Source organism: Cervus canadensis, chromosome 29 (assembly GCF_019320065.1).
Source record: "Cervus canadensis isolate Bull #8, Minnesota chromosome 29, ASM1932006v1, whole genome shotgun sequence".
NCBI classification, from domain to species: domain Eukaryota; kingdom Metazoa; phylum Chordata; class Mammalia; order Artiodactyla; family Cervidae; genus Cervus; species Cervus canadensis.
In genome coordinates this window covers 40,068,633-40,090,050 of record NC_057414.1, presented here as the reverse complement: position 1 = coordinate 40,090,050, position 21,418 = coordinate 40,068,633, and the positions used below count along the sequence as shown (strand labels likewise).

Here is a 21,418-nt window from a genome sequence, read left to right as displayed (position 1 = left end):
TGGTGGGCTCTGCCTGTGACTAGGGAGTCGCTGGGAGACACCAACTGGCTCATGACCCTTCTGTTGGACTTTGAGTCAATTTCCAGAGTTTCACATGACCTCCGAGGCCCTGCAGGGCCCCACCACCCCTACCTCCTCAGCCGCACACCTGCTCCAGCTTCCTCAGTCTCTGTCACTCTCAGCACCTTTGCATTTGCTGTTCTCCTAAAGAATCTGCCTTCCGTGCAGGAGACCCTGGTTCGATCCTGGGTTGGGAAGAACCCCTGGAGAAGGGAAAGGCTACCCACTCCAGTATTCTGGACTGGAGAATTCCATGGACTGTATAGTCCCTGGGGTCGCAAAGAGCTGGACACGACTGAGGGACTTTCACTCTCACTTTTCAGCCTGGAACAACCCTGTCCACCCAACACATACACACCCTCTGCCTCCCCTGTCTAGCTCCTTCTCATGCTACTGGCGTCCCTAAGGGCCTCTTTCTCAGAAAAGATCTTCCCTTTCTAAAGGAGACTCCAGTCTTTCTGCGAGGGCTTCTCTTTGCCGTGGCTTCTCTTGTTGCGGAGCACAGACTCTAGACACACCAGCTTCAGAAGTTGTGGTGCATGGGCTTAGCTGCCTTGTAGCCTGTGGAATCTTCCCAGACGGAGGACTGAACCCGTGTTCCCTGCATTGGCAGGTGATTCTTAACCACTGGACCGCCAGGAAGTCCGCCCCTCGTAGTCTTCCTCCACTACATCTGTCCTTGTTTGCTCCATCTGCTCCCCACTAGAACAGAAGCTCCCAAGGCCAGGGACGCCGTGGGGTTGTCCAGGGACGTGGTCTGGGCCGAGGAAACCATAAGAGTGACAGCGTATGCTGACAACTTGCCTGTACCAGCTCTGGCCTTCATACGTGTTCATCAATGTGAACACATATGATGTGTTCAATGCCCTCTACAGCCATAAAATACAGATGCTATTATTACCATCTCCCTTTTAAGAAGAAACCGAACACAGAGAAGGTAAGTCACTTGCTTCAAGCCACACAACCAGGAAATGTTTTTGAGCAAACTGGACTCCTGTTTCAGAGATGTGGAAAGTGAGACTCAGAGGGGTGTGAGGGTCAGCAGGGTGACTGAGGGTAAACCGCAGGCCTCACTCTGGGAGTTGCTGCTTCTACCCGCCCCCCACCATCCCACCATCCCACCACACTGCCATCCCACTGCCTTGTTGCTGCCTGGTAGGAGGGCAAGGCTGGCGCCCAGAGCCCAGTTAGTGAGCGCGGGGAGGCCCAGCACCAAGCCCCAAGGTTGCCTCGTAATTAAAGACGCACCCATCAAAGACAGCTCCAAGGTACCATTAAATATTCATTAAGCAAGGACAAAATAAATCCAGAAGGTAAAACGGGTTGGCGCACTGTGGGGTGACGAACATAAGAACACGTCCCCACAAGACAAGTAACTGGTTCTTAAAACAGCCTCGGGGTTTCCAGACACCGGTAAAACCACCAGCGCCCTTTGACCCAAGCACTCTCGGCATCTGGGAACATGCCCCCAGGAAGGAGCCCAGGAGGAAAGAAAATCAGGAACGTGTCTGACGTTGCTCCTAACCAAATCCCGGAGGCGCGCAGATGTCCACCAAGAGAACCCAGGGGTGCCTGAGGACAGAATCCCCTCCCCTGGGCTGCTCAGTCCAGGACACTTTCACCTGCCTCACCTCTAACCTTTACACAGGCTGTTCCCTCCACCTGGAAAGCCCGTTCCACCTCTGCTCACCTGGCTCTCGCCTAACCATTTCTTTAAAAGAAAAACTCCATTTTTTATTTGATGCATTTATTTTGGGTTGCGCTGGGTCTTCTTTGCTGCGCTCTGGCTTTCTCTAGTTGCGGTGAGCAGGGTCTAGGCTTTGTTAAGGTGCACAGGCTTCTCACTGAGGCGGCTTCTCTTGTGGTGGAATACGGGCTCTAGGAAGGTGGACTTCAGTAGTTGCGGCTCCTGGGCCCTAGAGCTTGGGCTCAGTAGTTGTGGCACACGTGCTTTAGCTGGTGTGAGGCACATAGAATCTTTCACATCGGGGATTGAACCCGTGTCTCCTACATTGGCAGGCGGATTCTTATCCACGGTACCACCAAGGAAGTCCGCCTAATCATTTCTTGGCTGCAACTAGAAGTCCTTCTCTCCCTTCCTCTCCCCCATGGGAAGGGCAGGTAATGGGCAGGTTCCTTCTGTGACACCCCAAACAACCTGACCGGTGCTGCTCCCTTGAAGCTTCACCACACTGGTAGTAAGCGCTCACCTGGAGTGCTTACTGGCGCCCTCTCCAAGACTGTAAGCGCCTGGAGGTGGGAACCAGAACTGCCCTGGAGCCGCCCAGACCAGGAGGCCTGTGCTGGGAGTCATGTCTGGTCGTGGGGCTCACGGGGCTCATGCCCAGCTGTGTCCCAGAGCCCCGCACGGTGCCTGGTGCGGAGGTTACCCTCAACGAACAGTGGCTGGATGCAAGGTACGGATGTGATGCTGAGGGTTCCCCATGGCAAGCGGAACCCCTGAAAGTCCAGACCTGCTTTCATAAGTACACAGAGACACACATGCACTGCGATGCTCAGCGAGATAAGCATCAGCTTCATCTTGGGTGAAGTCACTGAGATTGAAAACCCATCTCAGTAGCGGTGATGGCTGAACAACTTGGTGAACAGATTGAAAACCACTGACTTGTTCATTTTTAAAGGGTGAATTTTACGATGTGTGAATTATGTGTCAAAAAAACCCTTCATCTGTGGACTTCTCTGCTGGTCCAGTGGTTAAGATTCCGTGCTTCCACTGCAGAAGGGCTTGAGTTCAGTCCCTAGGACAGCTTAGTACGTGCCCTTGCCAAGGCTGATGGAAGCAGCCAGAAAGTGACTCTGTCCCTTGGGAGGCCATGAAGCCCCTAAAGTCTTCTCTGCTCAGAGGCAATCCCCCCATGTGGCCCACACTGTTTGTTGTCCACTCCAAATCCTTTCTCCCTTAATAATAGAATCACGGACTTTTTAGTTAGACACAAGACAGTGTGGAATAAAATCAGTGTTTCCCATGTGACTAAGTTCTGGCCAACGAGATTTCAGCATAAATAACATGGCCGCTTCCAGACAAACTTTTTTTTTTTTTAATTATTTTTGGCTATGCAGGGTCTTCATCGTTGTATGGGCTTTTCTCTAGTTGCGGTGCATGGTGCATGGGCTTCTCATTGCAGTGGCTTCTCTTACTTTAGGGCACAGACTTAACAGCACATGGGCTTCAGTCGTTGTAGCACATGGGTTCAACCGTTGTGGCTTAGTTGCTCCATGGCACGTGGGCACTTCCTGAGTCAGGGATCGAACCCATGTCTCCTGCATTGGCAGGCAGATTCTTTACAAATGAGCCACCAGAGAAGCCCCAGAAGAATTTCTTAAAAGACAGCTCTGGCAACTACAAACTGGCACTTGACGTGGGTGCTTGCCATCTACCTCTACAAGGATTAAATCCTGTGCTGCTACAGCTGCTGACCTTTAACATCCCCTGAAAGGAGTTTAGGGTGAAGAGCAGAAATGAGACACTCTGTGCTGGGGAAATACTGGCAGGACAGGTCTTCAGATGGTTAGATATTTTCAGGAGCTGATTTTATGAGCCCAATTCTCATATCTCCTCATATCTAGAAAAGCACTAAAATCCTTCATGATGATGACTGTTTATCGTGACTAGCAGGAAAGCTTCATGAGACTAGCAGAAACCTTCTAGAAAAAATATGTGCTTGATGGCATGTACTCTTCTTTCATCAGAATCATATATATACTGTCCTTCCCTCCACCTCTTTGGAGTAGTTTCTCAGAGTTATCTGAGATACTGTCTCCTGGGCCACAGTCCTCATTTTGCCCCAAAAAAAACTTAACTCACAACTCTCACATTGTGCTTTTTTTTTTTAAGGCAACAGCTAGTAGGGGCCTTTTATCTCCTGTTCCCCATTTCCTCTGTCCTGCTGGCTGGATTTTGACTGTGATAGCTGGAACTCAAGCAGCCACATTGGATTGTGAGGCAGAAGTCACTTGTTTAACACGGCAGAGCAGCAAGAGAGAATGTACACGGGTTGGGAATAATCATGGAGCTGCCCTACTAGCCCTATATTATCAGCCTTCCCACTGCATGTCTGTAACCTAAGCCTCTATATTAAGTCACTGGTATTTACATCACTCTCAAGAAAATCTAGTTCTAATTCAGAACCACTGTAGTCAAATTTGCTTCGCTGGTGGCTCAGATGGTAAAGAATCCGCCTGCAATTCAGGAGACCTGTGTTCAATCCCTGGGAATTGAATCCCTTGGGAAGACCTCCTGGAGGAAGGCAGGGCAACTCACTCCAGTATTCTTGCCTGGAGAATCCCATGGACAGAAGAAGTTGGTGGGCTACAGTCCACAGCGTCGCAGAGTTGGACACAACTGAATGACTAAGCACAGCACAGCACATAGTCGAGTTTATAGTGAAACAGTGGGGACCAATTCCAAGAAGCTGAAGAGAAGATAGCTTTCTGTCTGCCTCCTTGCACTTCTTTACTTCTTCCCAAAACACATGTTAAGCAGGTTACTTTATCTGTGTTAAATTAAAAAAAAAAAAAAATCCCAAACTCAAATGGGAAGAGTTGGTGCAAATATTAATAATGTAGCAGGGGATTCCCTGGCAGTCCAGTAGTTCAGGCTCATTTGCTTCCACTGCAAGGGGCAGGGGTTCAATCCCTGGTCGGGGAACTAAGATCCTGCACGTCATGCGGTGCATCCTACATAAGCAGAAAAAAATAACATAGCAGACGATGTGCATGTTTGTGAACACCAAAAAGCTATGCGTTTACACAGATATTACTAAAATTTGTCTAGAAGTTATACAGAGACACACATGTACATACACACACATACACATTTTCCTCTGTCACTCCTTGATGCCTGTGCAGCTAAATTCCAACCATGATTAGCAGGGTGTGTTCCCCTGGGGCCAGTAGCCTCCAGGGCTCCCAATTATAATGCCTGCATGGCTGCAGCCCAAGCCTACTCTAGGCTAGAGAGGCTGGGACCCCCTCCAACCCTCTCTTGATAGCAGAAGCTCAGGTTTGATTCTCTAAGAGATGACAAAGATTCCCCCCAGAGATATCTTCCCAGCTCCTTCAAGTGAGCCTTTGAGTGCCAGGCAACCTCAGGAGAATACTGGGGGCCTTGCCCTAACAGCATCACTAGCCCCATTATACTGATGAGGAAACTGAGGCCCAGGGAGCCACAGAAAGTAATCACCAAGGACAGGCCTGGGATTTGGCCTCTCTGCTACCTCCCAGCTCTTTCCCTACCAACACGCAGGCTGAATGGTGCAGAGCAGGGGTTTTTTTTCTTTTTACAATCATTTATTGGGCACTTACTGTGTACTAAGCACTGTACCAAATGTTTACGTAAACTGTCTCATGTGTTCCCCACAATGACCCTATGAGGTCGGTTGGATTATTTCCACTCTAAAGATAAGGGAAGTGGGGTCGGGACTTCCCTGGTGGTCCAGTGGTTAAGAATCCGCCTGCCAATTCAGGGCACACATGTTCGATCCCTGGTCCGGGAAGATTCCACATGCTGCAGGGCAACTAATCCCGTGTGCCACAACTACTTAGCCTGTGCTCTAGAGCCCGGAAACCGCAGCTACTGAAGCCTGCACGCCCTAGAGCCTTGTGCTCCGCAACAAGAGGAGCCACCACAATGAGAAACCCGAGAACCACAACTAGAGAGTAGCCCCGGCTCGCCACAACTAGAGAAAAGCCTGCCCAAACATGAGGTCAGGAGTGGAGGAACAGAGGCAGCTGAGTGGCATTGATGGAGACTGGGCTTGCCCTGACAGTGAGGAGCTGCCAGGGCGGCCTGAGGTCTGCTGGGAAGACAAACAGGGTGCGGCCCGCAGGGGGCCCCCTTGACCCACCGTCTACACCAGCAGACCCCAGGCTCCGAGAGCCCAGCTGCCAACTCAGACGCTCACTTCTCTCTCGGGCTCCCGGAGCCTCCAGACCACTCACCAGGGTGCACACAGTGACCATGGCGGGAAGTCTACATGCAGCTCGGTGTCCTCGTCTGTATGATGAGAGAATTGAGAGATGGTGTCCGAAAAGAAAGGGCCTTCCTGCCATCCAGTCCAGGACAGCACTGTGACCTAGGGCTCGGCGGCGACAGGTCACTCGGGCTTGGGAGGGGTGGTCAGCCCACTCTCCTGCCCCAGCCCAGGACTCCTGAGCGGTGACAGGTTGTGGAAGAGAACTGAAGGGACAAAGGTCAGTGGGTGGGCTGGCTCAGGCAGGCTGAGCAGCCGGGACCCCTACAGGGAGGCTGGCCCCCTCCTGAGGGCCCTCCTCTCCCCAAACCCCCCACCCCTTAGACCTCCAGCCAAGTGGCCCCCTGGACTCACGCTTCCAACACCCACAGGTCCCCTGTCCCAGCCCCCACCTCCTGGACACTCAGTCATCAGTCCTGCCCCATGCTGGCCTCTCCTCTGCCTCCCGCCTGCCCCTCTCCAGCTCTACCTGCACAGAGGAGTCCAGGTATGAATCTGACCTGTCACTGCCCTACAGACATCCTTCACTGGTCTGAAGGGCCCGCAGGGTGAAATGTAAGCAGCTTACAGGGCTTCAAAGGCCCCCCTGCCCTCCTAGCATCCGCTCACTCAGGTGCTCCCACCACCTTGGGGATGTTCTGCCCTCTGTAACTATGGCCACATTGTTCCCTCCACCGGGCGCACAGTCCCACTGCCTCAAGGGCTGTGTCCTCCAAGATGCCTTTCCTTGTTCTTTCCCGAGATCTCTCAGCCTGCCTTAGCCAGCTCTGCGCTGCCCTGAGCCTCCCCAGATGGCCTGGAAGGCCAGGGAGAACCCCTCAGAACCTGGTGCTGACGGGGCCCCGAGCAGGGCTATAAAGCTCCCTGAGGCCAACTGATTGGCTCAAATCCAAACTCCTCTTACGTGGCTGGATGAGCCAGGTCCACTCGTTTAACCTCTCTTAACAGTTCACACCGCCCAGGATCGTGTGAGGATTTTTAGCATACCTCAAGCATCTGCCTCCCTTAGACCGTGAGCTCCTAAACACAGCAGGTGCCTAATAATCAGCCTGCTTCCAAGCACAGGGCTTCCCGAGGACAAGAGGCAGAGGCCCAAGGGCAAGGCCTGCAGACAGAATGCTCCTCAGCCTCAAGCCCTGCTGGCCTGACTCCCCACCCCTAGCAACAGACAACATACTCACCGCTGGGCCGACCTTACCAGCGTCTCCTCTCTTCCATAGCTCACCTAGGCTCTGCCCGCGGGGACCCTGCACCACCCATCACCTCCCACCCCTGGCGCTGAACCAGCACTGGCTCTGCCGATGGAGCCCTTTTTGCCCATCAGATGGTCCCAAGGCGCCAGGGGCCCTTCTTGGGATGTGGGTGCTCCCAAAAGGGGTTCAGCAGAATTTGAGAGTATGTTTGGGCTGAGGTTTGGCCCCGATGAGGGGGGGATGCCTTGGGCCAACGTGTCCACCCCGAGGTCTGCAGTCAAAATGAGATCGGCCATCATCCAGATATCAAATACAAAAGGTCACAGGCCCTAGCCAAGCTCAGGTCTGTCCAGGGCCTTCCCCGAGGAGCTCCCGCGGCAGGACCACTCCTTCCCTCACTCTTCAGACCACTGGCCCTTTCTCAGCTTGTATGCGGATGCTTCATGACACCTCCCTCAAGAGGCCTTCTCTGACTGCCTCCTAAGTTAAATCAGATTCCTTTATGAGCCCCCACTTCAGCCTCTGCCCACTATCCTCACAGCTGGACTGTCAGTGAGGCCTGGCCTTGGGCAAAGCAGCAATTCAAAACCAAGGAGACGGACATGAACCAGAAGTGTTTATTGCAGAAATTTGGCCAAGATTTCAGCTAAGTAATCACAGGTGAGGCTAGGCTGGGGCCCTCTGCCCAGGATTGAGCAGGTAAAACAGGAAACGGGCAAAGGAGGATATCGGGGCTCCAAGCCTCAGAGCTGTGAGAGGATGTTGGGGGCCAGGCTGCAGGTGAGGCCTGTGCCATCTGGCTCCACATTCAGGGATTTGACGATGCCATCCTCTATCACCATGGAGAACCTGCCAGAAAGAAGGGCCGGGCCATGTGAAACAGCCTGGCCTGGAGGCTGGCAATGGAGACAGGTGGGGTAGCAGGCGAACACCCCACAGGGGACCCTCCCGCTTTTACCTTTTCAGTCGTTGATTCCCAAAGAGATACACCAGTGATTCATCAAGTAACAGATCTGTCTCCTGAAAGGAGAAGCAGAAAAAAGGTCAGGAACCCCCAAAACAGGCCAGGTCCCCTGGCCACTCCCCACACTGTCCGTGTCCCTCCAAGTCCCTGCTTCCAGGATGGAGGCTGGGAGTGCACTCACCTTCCCAAAGGTCCCAGTGGGGTCTGCCAGGAGCCGAACCTAAGGAGAAAGCAAAAGTCACAAAAAAATCTCCACCTTGGCCCCAGATCCCCTGCAGGATCCATAGCTCACCTTGCCCTCTGTGTTGTGGGTGCGTGCCCACTCTTGAGTCACAAAGACATCATTAACTGTCAGACATGCCACCACCTGGACCCCCTTGGCCTTCAGAGCGCCAGCCTGCTCCACGAACCCTGGCAGGTGGGTCTGGGGAGGAGAACCAGAGAGTTAGCAGGTGGATAACTGCCTCTGCTCCTCAGCCCACCCTTTGTCTCCAAGCCCTCCTCATTTCCCGACGTCAACAGCTTTGATCAGACAATGAGAACTGTGTAAGCCACAGTCCCTTTTTGCTTCCCTAGTGGCTCAACAGTAAAGAATCTGCCTGCCAACGCAGGAAACGTGGGTTCGATCCCTGCATCAGGAAGATCCCCTGGAGAAGAAATGGCAACCCACACCAGTATTCTTGTCTGGGAAATCTCACAGACAGAAAAACCTAGCGCCCTACAGTCCATGGGGTTGCAGAGAGTTGGCACAACTTAGCAACTAAACAACAACTAAGAAGCTCGGATCCAAATTCAAGTGTTCCTTGGTCAACACCATGAACGTCCCATGAACAGGACTGTCTCATTCACCCGAGTCCCAAGTCCCTTCCACAGCCCCTGTCACCTAGCAGGATCAAAGAGAGGCATTGCATCACCTTTTCTCCTACATCCCTACACTCACAGTCACAACTTATTTCTTAAAAACCTGATATGCTTCTTTAACTGTCATATCACCTACGTCCCATTGGTACAAGCTGTCCCAGGACTATGCAGGACTCATGAACAATACAAACATGCATACAAGATCCCAACTGCTGAGCCCCAGAAGCGCAGGCCTCACCTTGGAACAACCAGGGGTAAAGGCACCAGGGAGGCCAAACAGCACTCCCTTCTTGCCTTTGAACAGCTCTGCCAGGTTCACCTTGTTCCCAGGCTCCTTTTCAAATACCTCCACCGACGGAATGGCATCTCCCACCTAGAAGGAATGACTCCAAGGTTAAGGGCAGGGGCAGGGCAGCAAGGGCGGGGTGGGGGTGCCCACAGAGGGCTGAGTAGCCCTGCCTGGTCCCGTGGAGCTAGGGTTGACACCCAGCAGGGAAGTCCACCGCTGTCAGAGCTTCCAAAGGTCCCTTTCCTGCGACCACCTGGTTACCCCACATCCTCCAAGTTTCAAGGTGGCCCTATTCCTCTTACGGGCCAGTTGGTGACCACAGAAAAAAAGGAGAGACGGCCTCTCTGGCTGTCGCAAGAGATTGAGTAAACAAGCTGAATTACAGGAAAGAAGTGGGACAGAGCGGCAGGAGGAGGCCCTGACAACCCGGAGGGAGAGGACGCTGGGCACGGCTGAGTGTGCCACGTTCAAGACGAGAAAATGGGAGGGCAGCAGAAGGTTGGGGAGCAGGGTGCAGGTCCCTACATCCAGCAGATACAAGTATAGAAGGACTCCCTTCAAGGGGGAGGGATCAGTGTTCCTGGGAGTGTGTGCGGGCTTCACGGGTCAGAAAAAGTAGACAAAGGGAGCAAAGTCAGGGGTGAGGGTAGAGCCTGGAGAAACCCAGCAGTGGGTGGTAGGATGAAGTAGGAGGAGGGGATCTCAGAAGACTGTGAAGCAAGGGGGAGCCCCAAGGAGCTGGGGATGGTTCCAGAAGATATGAGGGCTGAAAAACTCAGCAGAAGGGTGCAGTGGGGGAGACAAAACAGGGTTCTAAGAGACATCATCTGTTTCAAAGGATGGGGAGAGTAACACCCAATAACTTGACAAAAGCAGCCGGAGGGCGTGGAGGAGGGCAAGTATAGGAGTTAAAAAGAGTAAAGGAGATGGTTACATAAGGTGGGGAGAGCCATGGTACTCCACTTGAAAATGGTGGAGACTCATCACAGGTGTCCCAGAGTTGGTGTGGCAGGGAGACGAGAGGAAGGCCCGAAAGCCTTGAGAACTGTTAGAGGAGATGGGGCACGAGACCCCTAAAACTGGCGACATCGTTGCAGCCACGGGGGTCTTGTTGAAGGAAACAAGGGGAACGGACGGCGAGAGGAGTCTCTATGGCAGCGGGAAAGTAAGAAAGATGGTGACTTTCCCCCAGACAAGCAGGACGAAGGGGCGTGCGGAAATGAGTGGAGTTGGGGAGGCAAAGAAATCAGGCCTGGCTGGGCCCGCGGTCACCTTGATCGGGGCCATGGCTACAGCAGCGCTTCTGAAACCTCGGACCCCGCCAAACGTCCACTCGAGGATTCTTTCCAGGCACCCTCGGGATCCCGCCGCTGTCGTTGACGCACCCTCAACGATGGTCGCCCGGGACACCACCGAGCCCGGTCTGCAGCCCAGGACGCGTAACCACCCCAGACGCATGCCGAGTCATAAAGTCAGAACAGCCCCGCCCACGCTTCGAGGCTGAGGTAGAAGGCTGGGTGGAACCGGAGCGCTACGACCCAATACTGCGAAAGGCAGGGCAAAAGATGGAACGGGGGCGTAGGTTACCTGGCCACCCGCGAGGCGCCGCGCGGACGGCGCCCGAACGGGTGGGGCTTCCGACGAGCTCGGTATTAGGGGCTGGATCACCGGCGCGCGTGCGAGCGGGCGGAGCTTATTTGCATACAAGGCCAGGTTGCCGCTGTTTTGATTGTGTAATTTACGGATTGGGGCAGTATTTCCATTTTTAACCGCAAACAAGTGGCAGGAAACGGTGGTGTCAGGAGCCTCTGTAGGAGTTAAGCGTACTTATTTTGCATTCCACGAAGATCCTTGCATTGTAGCCGTTTTACGTATGATTTACATTGTACACGATTTGTAGCAACTTGAGGTTTAGCTCAGCCAACACCACTAGGCCTGCGCCGTAGCAATCTCCTGCCGAGATGCTTCCAGGAGCAGCGCGCAATACCAACCGACCTCGGCGCCGGCGAGCACCGGAAGGTTCGCCGTTTCCGCTCCTCCCAGGTGTCCAATAGGATAGAGCGGGACAGCTCAGGAAATGACGTAGCGAGCCCACTCTCCTTCCGGTTCCGGCTGTGCGGGAGCGCGCAGAGTAGACATGAGGCTGCTTACCCACAACCTGCTGAGCTCGCACGTGCGGGGGGTGGGGCCCCGTGGCTTCCCCCTGCGTCTCCAGGTACCGGCCGTCTCGGGGACCTCTCCCAGGGGCTGGGGTAGGGGAACCAGGATCCGGTCCTTGCCTAACTAAATCTCTGCGCCCCTCAGGCCACGGAGGTCCGCATCAACCCTGTGGAGTTCAACCCCGACTTCATAGCGCGTATGATACCCAAAGTGGAGTGGGCGGCGCTTCTGGAGGCTGCGGACACAGTGAGGACCCTCCTCCCCGCCTCCCCAGCCCCGTGCACACCGTGGGTGGCGGGCGGGGCGCGGGGGGTTGTGGAGGGGATAGTCATAACTTCAGCCCTTTACACCAGGCCTCAGGGCGAGCGTCTGGGAAACGGAGATGATTTAAGCCTCTTGCCCACAGCTGCATCTCATCGAGGTGCCTAAAGAGCCGATTCAGGGATATGAGCATAACGAGGAATTTCTGAGAAAGATGCACCACGTGCTGCTGGAGGTGAGAATCGGCCCATCGCTTGCTTCCTGGCTATACACCCACACCTGACAACTGCCAGTGCTCAGTTCTGGTCCCTTCTTCCCGCAGGTGGAGGTCTTGGAGGGCACCCTGCAATGCCCAGAGTCGGGACGTCTGTTCCCCATTACCCGTGGGATCCCCAATATGCTGCTGAGTGATGAGGAAACTGAGACATAAACTGCCAGGCGCCGGTTTTTCACTCTGGTTGTGTGAATCTTTGTTTACACGTTATCTTGTTTGTTAGTCCTATCCTGTGTATCCCTAACCCTTGACCCAGTGACACACCACACACAGTGTTTTTGAGCTCGATATTATATATTTTTTTTTCTCATTAAAGGTTCAAAACCAAAAGCGGTTTCTCTTTGCAGCAAATATACATTAAAATAGAGTCTCTGTACAGCCAAGGGCTCTGGGCCCTGGCTTGCCCCGTGTCCCTGCGCCTCCCTGGCCAAACCCAAAAATAAATATAGTGTTATTGCTCTGCAGGGCATAGAGGCAGTGCTCTCCCTGCCCCCTGAGGAGACTGGGTGGGAGCTGATGGGGGGCCCTGGCCACCCCAGGGGTCCAGGGGCTGGAGCCTGCTTGGAGTTATTGCTTCAAGGTGGGGGGGGGGGGGCAGTAATGCCCAATGCAAATGATGAGAGAGGAGCAAAGGGAGCAGGAGCCTTTGCTCTCCGAATCCCCCTCCATTCTGGAGAGGAAGTCGGATTAAGCAGCAGCAAAAGCATCACCCACTGGGAGACTGTGGCCTCCACTCCCTTCCCTCCCTGAGATCAGGCTTCTGCCCACCCCTCCCCCCAACACACACGTCCCCTGCAGCCCCCTATGGCTTCCGCAAGGCCCCCCTACACCCTGGGGGCACGTTATGGCTTGCGAGGGGCAGCACTGTGCCCAGAGCCTGGGCGCACATGTTCCCAGCTTCTAACACCCCCAAGGAGGGGGGAGGGGAGGGTGTAGGGCCTGCTCCCAGGGGCTGATGGTGTTGCCCTGGCCCTGCCAGCAGGCTGTGGCACTGCCCAGACCCCAGCTCTGCCCCCTTGGGGCCGACCCCATGCTGGGCGGGTCCTGCCAGCACCCCCACCCATGCCCACCCCTTGCCTCAGTCCATCATGGCCTCGAGCATCTCCAAAAACAGCTTGTGCATGGGCACCTTGCCCTCCAGCTTCACCCCGTAAAAATGGGCCAGCACTTTGCCTGCTGTCTGGCGAAGGAGCGGTAGTGTGAGCAGCAGCCTGCCTGCCCGCCTCCGCTCAGCGCCCCCTCCGGGGCCCGCCCGGCCAGCTTCGTACTCCAGCAGGGCCTCATGTAGAGCTTCTCGCAGCTGCTCCACTGCTTCAGCATCTTCAATGTGCACAGAGTCTGCAAGGCAAGACGAGAGAACTGTTGACATGGGCCATCTCCGGAAGGGGCAGAGCCACATCGACCTGGGTACTGCCAGGTGGGGGCACAAGGAGCCCCACCAAGATCTGCTGAAGCACTACTCGCTGCTCCTGCCCGTGAGCCAGGGCCCACTCCTCCTTCCTCAGCTATGGCCACCTCCGGTCCCCTTCCCCTTCCTTCCCCCTAAGTGGTTCACCTGTCTACAGAACCACGGGCACTAGGGCTCAGAATTCAGCATGCATTTCCTGGACCTGTCCTCGCCTGGCTTCGTGCCTTGCAGCAAGTCACTGTTCGTGCCCAAGCCTGTTTTCCCTGTCTGCAAAGTGGGAGCGTGCTACCATCACAGTTAAAAAACCAAAGCACCTCATGGAGAAACCCATCAGCACAAGCCCCAGGCTCACCCGAATTGGCGAGGGCCAGGGCCTTCAGCAGAACGTACTCCTCGCGCTCCAGCCGCAGGGCCTGCAGTCGCCGCACCAGCTGCAGCAGGGCAGCCCCCAGTTCCCCCAGGCCAGCGGCTCGTGCCCCCTCTTCATCCAGGACCAGGTCCTCGGCGAAGGCCAGCTCATCCTGCAGCGGCAGGGAGCGCTGGGCCACGCCCAACACCAGTACCTCCATCCACACGCTCTGCAGTACTGACATCTGGTCAGACAGTGACAGTGACGAGAAGCCTGGAGGGCAGGGGGAGCAGAGCTGGCTGAGCAACTGCACCAGGGCCGGTCAGGGCCCGGCCTACCCAGGGAAGCCCCACGTGGCCTGGGCCCCCTACCTGGGATGCTCTTGGCCCAGCTGATGGTGACCACGATCTCTCGGTCAAAGAGGTCACAGAGGGTGGCCACAGCTGGGAGGTGTCCGTCGGGGCCCGCTGGGTCAGGCATGGCATACAGCTTCTCAGGTTCAACCACCAGCAGGTGGGACACCAGTGCGTTCACCGGGGCTGCAGTGACAGTTGGAAGAGGCACGCATTCATCCCTCTGCCAGCCCTTCAGGGTCAAACATCTTCCCAGAGTCAGTCCCCCTGTGGCCTTCCTCAACAGCCACTGGCCAGCCTGGCTCGGACACCTCTCTCCGGAAAACGCCGCACTACCTCCTAGGGAAAGCGTCTGTCTGTGGACAGGTTCTGAGCGTTAGAAAACCTTCCCTGCTCCCAGCTGTACTGCTCGAGGTCTGACACAGAAAAGGGTATTTTCGTAAATACTTCTTGAGGGAAATGTGTGAAGGAACAGATGAAGGGAAGGCGTAGGTCCCAGCACCCAAGATAACTCCTATCCCGTGTGAATGACATCAGACAGACGTTGCCCACCCCGACCCCAGAGCCCCAAGGACCCCACGGCGCTCTCACCTGTCTTCCGAGGGCCTCCAGCTACTGCCAGAGGTCCAGCAGGGAAGGGGCCCGGGAAAGGCAGTGGGTCCACCTCTGGCCGCCGCTTGTACTTCTGTCGCCCACCGCGGACGCGGTCCAGACGTACCCCTTGAATTGCAAGACAGCCGCTGTGTCCACGGGACTGAGGCTGGCCTCTCTAGAGCCCGCCTGCCCAGCCCAGCCCGCCAGGACTTCCCAGGCCTCACCGGCCCGACACCATGCACCCAGCCCCCCAGCCTCACCCAGGCCCCCGCCAGCGCTCACCCTCCTTGAGCATGCCCACCCGCAGGCACTTGGTGAAGCGACAGGCCTGGCAGGCCTTGCGTCTCCGCTTGGTGATCTCACACTCGTTGGAGGCCGGACAGCTGTACTCGATGCTCCCTGCCAGGGAAGAGGCAGGGCTCCAGTGGCGGCCTCCCGGGGCCCAGAGGGGGCCTAGCCAGTGGGGAGGGCCCTGCCACTCCAGGCAAGCACAGGTCTGGGGAGAGCGGGATGCTATGAATGGGGCAGGGAAGCCTGGGCACTGAGGGGAAGGCGGCTGGGCTGGGAATCCCAGCCTGGGCAAGGGAGGGGCTGGGACCAGGGGAGTCAGGCGGCATCCAGCCCCAGCCTCTGGTCAAGTCACACCTCTGGGCTGTGCTGCCCTCATCTGTTCTCATCAAGGGCCGCAGTGGCCTCCACACTGCTACATCCAGCAGTCAGTTCTCGTCCTTATATTACTAACATCTAACACTGCTGATCCCTCCTAGAAACAAACACTTTTCTTCTTTTGCTTCTAGGACACCTCGCTCTGGGTTTTCCTCCTACGTCACTGCTATTTTGTGACTTCTATGCATCTGCCCACACTCCTTCCATTGAAGACACCCTGGGCGGCCCTCCAACCTGTCTCCTCTGACTCATTCCCATGGTGATCTCACCCAGGCTTTCAAATTCTGTACCTCTAGCCTAGACCTGTCTGAACTCTAGACACATCCCACTGCCTCCTCGGCATCCTGCACATCTAGAAGGCACTACAAACTTATCTTGTCCTAGATGGAGCCCCCGACCTACCCCTCCAAAACCTGCGATCTCATTTGTCCAGCTGCTCAAGCAGAAATCTAAGAGATATTTATAATTCCTCTCCCACCCCAAATCCAAGCCACTGACAGGTCCTGGTGGGCTTTACCTCCTAATATGTTCAGAAGCCACCGCTTCCTCCCCTGGCAACCGTTTCTACCCTTGACCAGAGTCAGTCACCTCCCTTTCTGCTGTCTTTGCCTCCTTCAGTTACTATCAACACAGAGGCATCCTCTTAAACCTGACAGGGAATTCCCTGATGGTCCAGTGGTTAGGACTCCACACTTTCACTGCTGAGAGACTGGGCTCCATCCCTGGTCAGGGAACTAAAGCCAAAAAAACCCCCTAAGATAGATCATGTCCCTTCCCTATTTAAAACCCTCCGGATGCGGAGGACGGAGGCTCAAGGAGGAGGAGATATATGTATGGTTATGGCAGATTCACATTATTGTACAGCAGAAACCAACACAGCACTGTAAAGCAATTATCTTCCAATTAAAAATAAATTTTAAAAACCCTCCAGGTGAACCCCATGGCCTGAGACCTGCATCCCAGGTCCTTGCCACCTTTCTGACCTCATCCCCTTTGCCCTCTGCCCAGCTCTGTTGGCCAACTCGGTGTTCCTCAAACAGGCCCTGCCTCAGCATGGCTCCCTTACCTCCTTCAGATCTCTGCTTCCTGAGGAGGCCTTCCCAGCCACTGGGTAAGAATGGAAGAGCCCCTCCACAGACACCTCTGGTCACTTGCCCCTGCTGTATATTTCCTGCCCTTGCTTTATGGTTTCTCTTGAGCTCTTGCCACTGCTGCTGCTAAGTCGTCAATCATGTCCGACTCTGCGCGACCCCATGGACAGCAGCCCACCAGGCTCCCCGTCCCTGGGATTCTCCAGGCAAGAACACTGGAGTGGGTTGCCATTTCCTTCTCCAGTGCATGAAAGTGAAAAGTGAAAGTGAAGTCGCTCAGTCGTGTCCGACTCTTCTCGACACCGTGGACTGTAGCCTACCAGGCCCCTCCGTCCATGGGATTTCCCAGGCAAGAGTACTGGAGTGGGGTGCCATTGCCTTCTCCCCATGAGCTCTTAGCACCGTTTAATATGCAACATCTGTACATATTTATTTTCTCTGTTATGTCTACCTATTTTAGTGGCAGTTCCACGAGGGCCAGGACTGTGCCCGGTGCTAGAAACAGGGTCTGGCTGAATGCATGGTGGCTCTCCCAGCTCCTGGGGCGACCACAGGACTAAATGGCTCAACCGGGCAACATACACAAAGTGCATTTTTCCTCACAATCTGCTCTCTCCTCCACCCTACCCGGGCTTCTTCAGCTTAAGACACCTCCTCAGGGAGGCCCTCCAGCATCTCAGACCCAGCCAGGTTCCCTAGCACACCCTGCTCCTGACCCTCCAGCACTTACACAGCTGTTAATAACAACTGTGTTCAGTTCACTGTTTTCTCTCCTCTGCAGGGATGTAAACTGAGGACAGAAGTGATCCTTAGTCCCAGCTGTGTCCCCACACCTGGAACAGTGGCCAGGGCAGCAGAGCACAAGTTCATGAAGAGTTAGGATCCTGGAGGCTGCCACTTACCAAGTGGGTGACCTTGGGCAAGCCCGACACCTATGCCCTCGACCCTCAGTTTCCCCACCTGTAAAACTGGGATGATTAAAAACTACTTCCTACAAAAGTGGGTTGTAAGAACAAAATGGGATAATCGAGGTAAGACATTTAGCAGGCTCCAGCACCTAAATACTCAACAATGATCACTATGTATGACTAGTGCTCGACAAACACTTGTCAACAGAGAACCAAGTGTTCCAGGGTGGGTAGGAGACATTTGAACCCAGACCTGTTGCCTCAAGTCTGCAGGGCCAGAAGGGAGCACAGAGCTTTTAGACCAGCGGGTCTCAGCCAAGTCAAAACTTGCTAGAATGTCACAACTGGCCATGAGGCATCTGCCCAGTTATTTGTAATAAGCAGAGGCCTTTACAAGCTTAGCTCTGGACCTCAATCGACCCAAGTTCAAATCTTATTGCTGCCATTTGCTACCCATGGGACCTGAACCAAGTTTCAAAAACCTCTCTGGGCCTCAGTTATAGTAGTGCTGGTACCTTAGAGACTGCTGTGGGGGGTACCAGAGCTTAAGTGTAATAGGGCATGGTGCCTGACACTCAAGAAACACTGATAAAGCCTATGTATTATAGCCCCAAAGTAACCAATGGTTTATATAAAAATATAAGTAACAGGTACATCCCAAATAATGCTTCTTACATCGCCATCTTGCTCACTCATATTTTGATATGCTTTCCTGAGTGGAAAAATTCACTGAGTACTATTGGAAGGGATGCCTAATAATCTTTTTTTTTTTTTCCCTGACCACACCATGTGGCTTCTGGGATCTTAGTTCCCTGACCAGGGTTTGAACCCGGGCTCTTGGCAGTGAGAAGGAGGAGTCCTAAACACTGGACTGCCAGGGAATTCCCTGGCCTAACAGTCTTTTTAAAGGTAGATGCTGAAATATGATGTAGCCCCCTCTCAGTTAACCATAAAAGCCTGCCTTGTGCTGGGGCTGCTTCAGGAAATCAACACAACAGAGGGCATGTTCTCTGCTGGAGAGAGGATAGCAGCGGCCAGAAGACTCAAGCTTAGAAGCAGGCAGGGGCTGCTGTGGAAGGTGCTGGGCCTGGCATACCAGAAACCTAGGAGGCATCCTGAGTTCCGCTCTCACATCCCACATCCGATCCATCAACACGTCCTGGCGGCTTTATTTAACTCTTAAGGGAAAGGGCATTCCTGGGACATAGGAGGACCTGGGAGCTCCAGGCTGCCAACCCCAAGTGGTACCACGGCACCCAGCAGTGCACCAGTTAGGCAGCCCCAGGCCCAGAGGGCAAAGGGCACAGGAATGCGGTGGGGGCTCACCCTGGATGGTCCTCTTGAAGAAGGCTTTGCAGGCCTCACAGGATGCCACACCATAGTGGTAGCCGGAGGCCACGTCCCCACAGACCAGGCAGAGGCGTTTGGGCAGGGAACTGAGCACCAGCTTCCCACCACCCTGCTCGCCAGGCCCAGCCCCCTCCCCATCCTCCTCTTCCTTGTGGCCTGGGAGGCAGCGGGTGGGAGCTGGGCCAGGAGCCAGAGCCACGGGGGGATCGGTCTCAGTCTCCGAGGAACCCTTTGGGCTGTCAGGGCTGGCTGGCTCTGCCTTGATGTAGAGAGGCTCAATGCCCACCACCTGGCTGGACATGGCGCTGGTCACCTGCGGGAAGAGACCCGTCAGGTCACAGGGAGGAGCTGCGATGGGGGATGGAGACACCCTGTTACCCTGGTTGCCCAACCCCAGGCCTAGGCAGGCTTCCAGGCTTAGCCAGAGGGTGGAGGGGGGACAGAGTCCAAGGAAGGCTGCCCATGAAGAGGGCCCCCCCCCCAGCTGTTGCCATAGGAACAGAGTCTCCAGAGCCTCCAGGGCCAGTAACTGACAGCAGGTCTCCCACTTGGGAACTTACCGGAGGTTTGGAAACCCCCTACCCCACCCAGGCCAAGCAGTAGGGTAACCTTACCCCCAAACGTCAACCCTATCTGGAATCCTCAGCCAAGAGTGGGATACCTCTCAGTTTTCTCCAGATGCTGGTGATCTCAGCAATCTCCCCCACACCTGGGGATCCTCCACTCAAGAGCCAAAACAGAGACATACAAACCCAAGGGCAGTCCATGTGCTCACACAGGTGTGCTTATATCCTCACCCTCCCACTCACTTGGGTCCTCAGGTGTCCTGACCTGCACACACACACTCACGTGCTCACACACGGTCACTCTACTGGGCAGGTTCACACTCACATGGCCTTCTCAAACCCCAGCTCTCACTCATGCTCCCATTTGCCTTCACACACTCCTAAAGTGCATACTTCATAACAAAGTCACACTCAAGGCTCATAATCACACTCTCGCTCACAAACACAGTTACACTCGCACCATGACCGCCCCCCCCCCCACACACAGGTTTAGACACTTATGAAAACACATTCGGAGCTTCTCACACTTGACATATCTTCCCCTCCAGCCCCAGGCACACCCGCTGGCGCGGCTCCACCTCCTTGCACACTCTTCCGCACATTCACTCTTACACTCCTGCTGCCGCAGAATCCTCCACCACGGGGCGCCCCGCCCCCCCCAACCTGCGCACACCTACGGGAAGTTGCCTAAAGTTACTGCGCCTCCCCTCCCCCTCCGCCCGCGGGGGCCCTCTATCAGGTTATCAGGAAGTAATGGGGGAGCGCCAAGGAGGAGGAAGCTGTCCCCAGCCAGTGCGATGACCTTTGACCCAGAGAGAAGGGTGGCCCGAGGCCCCTTCGAGCGCCCCCACGTGGTCTTCAAAGCCCCTTCCCCGACCGGGAACCCTTCCCATCTTCCACCCTGGCCCGCCCCCGGGACTTCGGCAAGCTCCAGGTGCCGGATTGAACCCTCCCTTGGGATTGGATCCGAAGCCCAAGCCCGACCCTGGCCAGAACCTGCAACCCGAATCAGAACGGGTCCCGGGTCTCGGGCCGGCGCCTTAAGCCCTGGACGCCAGATCCCGCCCGCACCCTGACCCCGTCAGGCTTTCGACCGGGTGCCGACCGTGACCTGGGCCGGACCCAGAATTGGACCCCGCCTGGAGCCCGCCCCCCGCCCGCCTCCCTGCCGCGCTCGCACATGGCCCCCGCGCCCCGCCCGCCCGCCCACCCCCCAGCGGCGCTCCCCTCCGCCCCCGGACCTGGGGCTCCCGCAGGGCGGGCGGGCAGGCATGGGGGCCGAGCGGCCCAGAGCGCCGGGTGAGCCGGGGGCCGCGCGCGGCCCCTCCTCCGCCGCCTCCTCGGGCCGCGCCGCCCCGCCGCGCCGCGTCCCCTCACTCGGCGGCGCCGCCGGCGGCTTGTAGGACACAAAAGGACATCGCGGCCGCTTCCTACTCCGCTTCCTCCAGCTGACAGCGGGGGCGGGGCTGGCCGTGCGCATGCAAAGCAGGGGGCGTGGCCCAGCGCCCTATGCTAATCAGGCGAGTGGGGCGGGCAGCGCCTGCGCGCCGGGACGTGCGGGGCGGTGCCAGCGAAGCCGGCTGCGGCGGCGCACTTGCTTGCGTAGGAGGCGGCTGAGGGAGCGCGTCCAGAGGAGACGCTGAGTGGCTCCGGGGGAGGGTGGGGCTAGGAGCCTTCTTACGTAAAGGGAGAGGCGGGGCGCGCTGTTCGCGAGAGAAATGGGAACGGTCGTTGAGTGGCCGCCGCTGAGGGGCCGGGAGACTTCATACATATGCAAATAGGAGGGCGGGACGAGTGCCGAGGATTGTGTATCTGCATATGCATAAGAGGCGGGGTCTAGCGCGCCTAAGTTAGAAGGGAGGTGCTGCCTCTTTCCTTTTTACCCCCTTCCAAGATAACACCAACGGGGCATTGGCACCGCACACCCAGTATCCCCGCAAAGCTGCTGAACCCGGAGTGGGAGAAGCAGACCTAAGACATGAAAGAAGTCCTGGATTTCGAGTCCTGGGAAGGCGGAGCCCATAGTGCCCGAACGGAGAACGCTCAAGGTCACTGCGGTGACCGAGTGAAGGTCACAG

At 55.9% G+C, this 21,418-nt stretch overlaps 3 protein-coding genes across 4 annotated transcripts; 1 reads left to right on the top strand and 2 right to left on the bottom strand.

Annotated features, from left to right (window-relative positions):
- Positions 1 to 7,849: 7,849 nt before the first annotated feature.
- Positions 7,850 to 11,058, bottom strand: PRDX5 (peroxiredoxin 5). Its single transcript, XM_043451817.1, has 6 exons — positions 10,633 to 11,058; positions 9,310 to 9,444; positions 8,503 to 8,634; positions 8,392 to 8,430; positions 8,205 to 8,266; positions 7,850 to 8,095 (listed from the first exon to the last, which is right to left on the bottom strand). Exons 1-6 carry the CDS (start codon positions 10,816 to 10,818, stop codon positions 7,990 to 7,992), a joined length of 660 nt encoding a protein of 219 aa, XP_043307752.1. The 5' UTR covers positions 10,819 to 11,058; the 3' UTR covers positions 7,850 to 7,989.
- A 2-nt stretch (positions 11,059 to 11,060) lies between these two features.
- TRMT112 (tRNA methyltransferase activator subunit 11-2) lies at positions 11,061 to 12,385 on the top strand. The gene is made up of 4 exons (XM_043451818.1): positions 11,061 to 11,575; positions 11,665 to 11,766; positions 11,927 to 12,016; positions 12,104 to 12,385. The coding sequence occupies exons 1-4, from the start codon at positions 11,498 to 11,500 to the stop codon at positions 12,209 to 12,211; spliced, it is 378 nt and encodes a 125-aa protein (XP_043307753.1). The 5' UTR covers positions 11,061 to 11,497; the 3' UTR covers positions 12,212 to 12,385.
- Positions 12,331 to 20,783, bottom strand: ESRRA (estrogen related receptor alpha). Of its 2 annotated transcripts, none has more exons than XM_043451815.1 (7): positions 20,582 to 20,783; positions 18,751 to 19,087; positions 15,042 to 15,158; positions 14,757 to 14,885; positions 14,184 to 14,351; positions 13,816 to 14,085; positions 12,331 to 13,393 (listed from the first exon to the last, which is right to left on the bottom strand). In XM_043451815.1, the coding sequence occupies exons 2-7, from the start codon at positions 19,073 to 19,075 to the stop codon at positions 13,134 to 13,136; spliced, it is 1,269 nt and encodes a 422-aa protein (XP_043307750.1). In that variant the 5' UTR covers positions 19,076 to 19,087; positions 20,582 to 20,783; the 3' UTR covers positions 12,331 to 13,133. The 2 variants fall into 2 exon arrangements, with proteins under 2 accessions (XP_043307750.1, XP_043307751.1); XM_043451816.1 differs by lacking the exon at positions 20,582 to 20,783 and adding an exon at positions 19,436 to 20,469.
- Between the last annotated feature and the right edge of the window lie 635 nt (positions 20,784 to 21,418).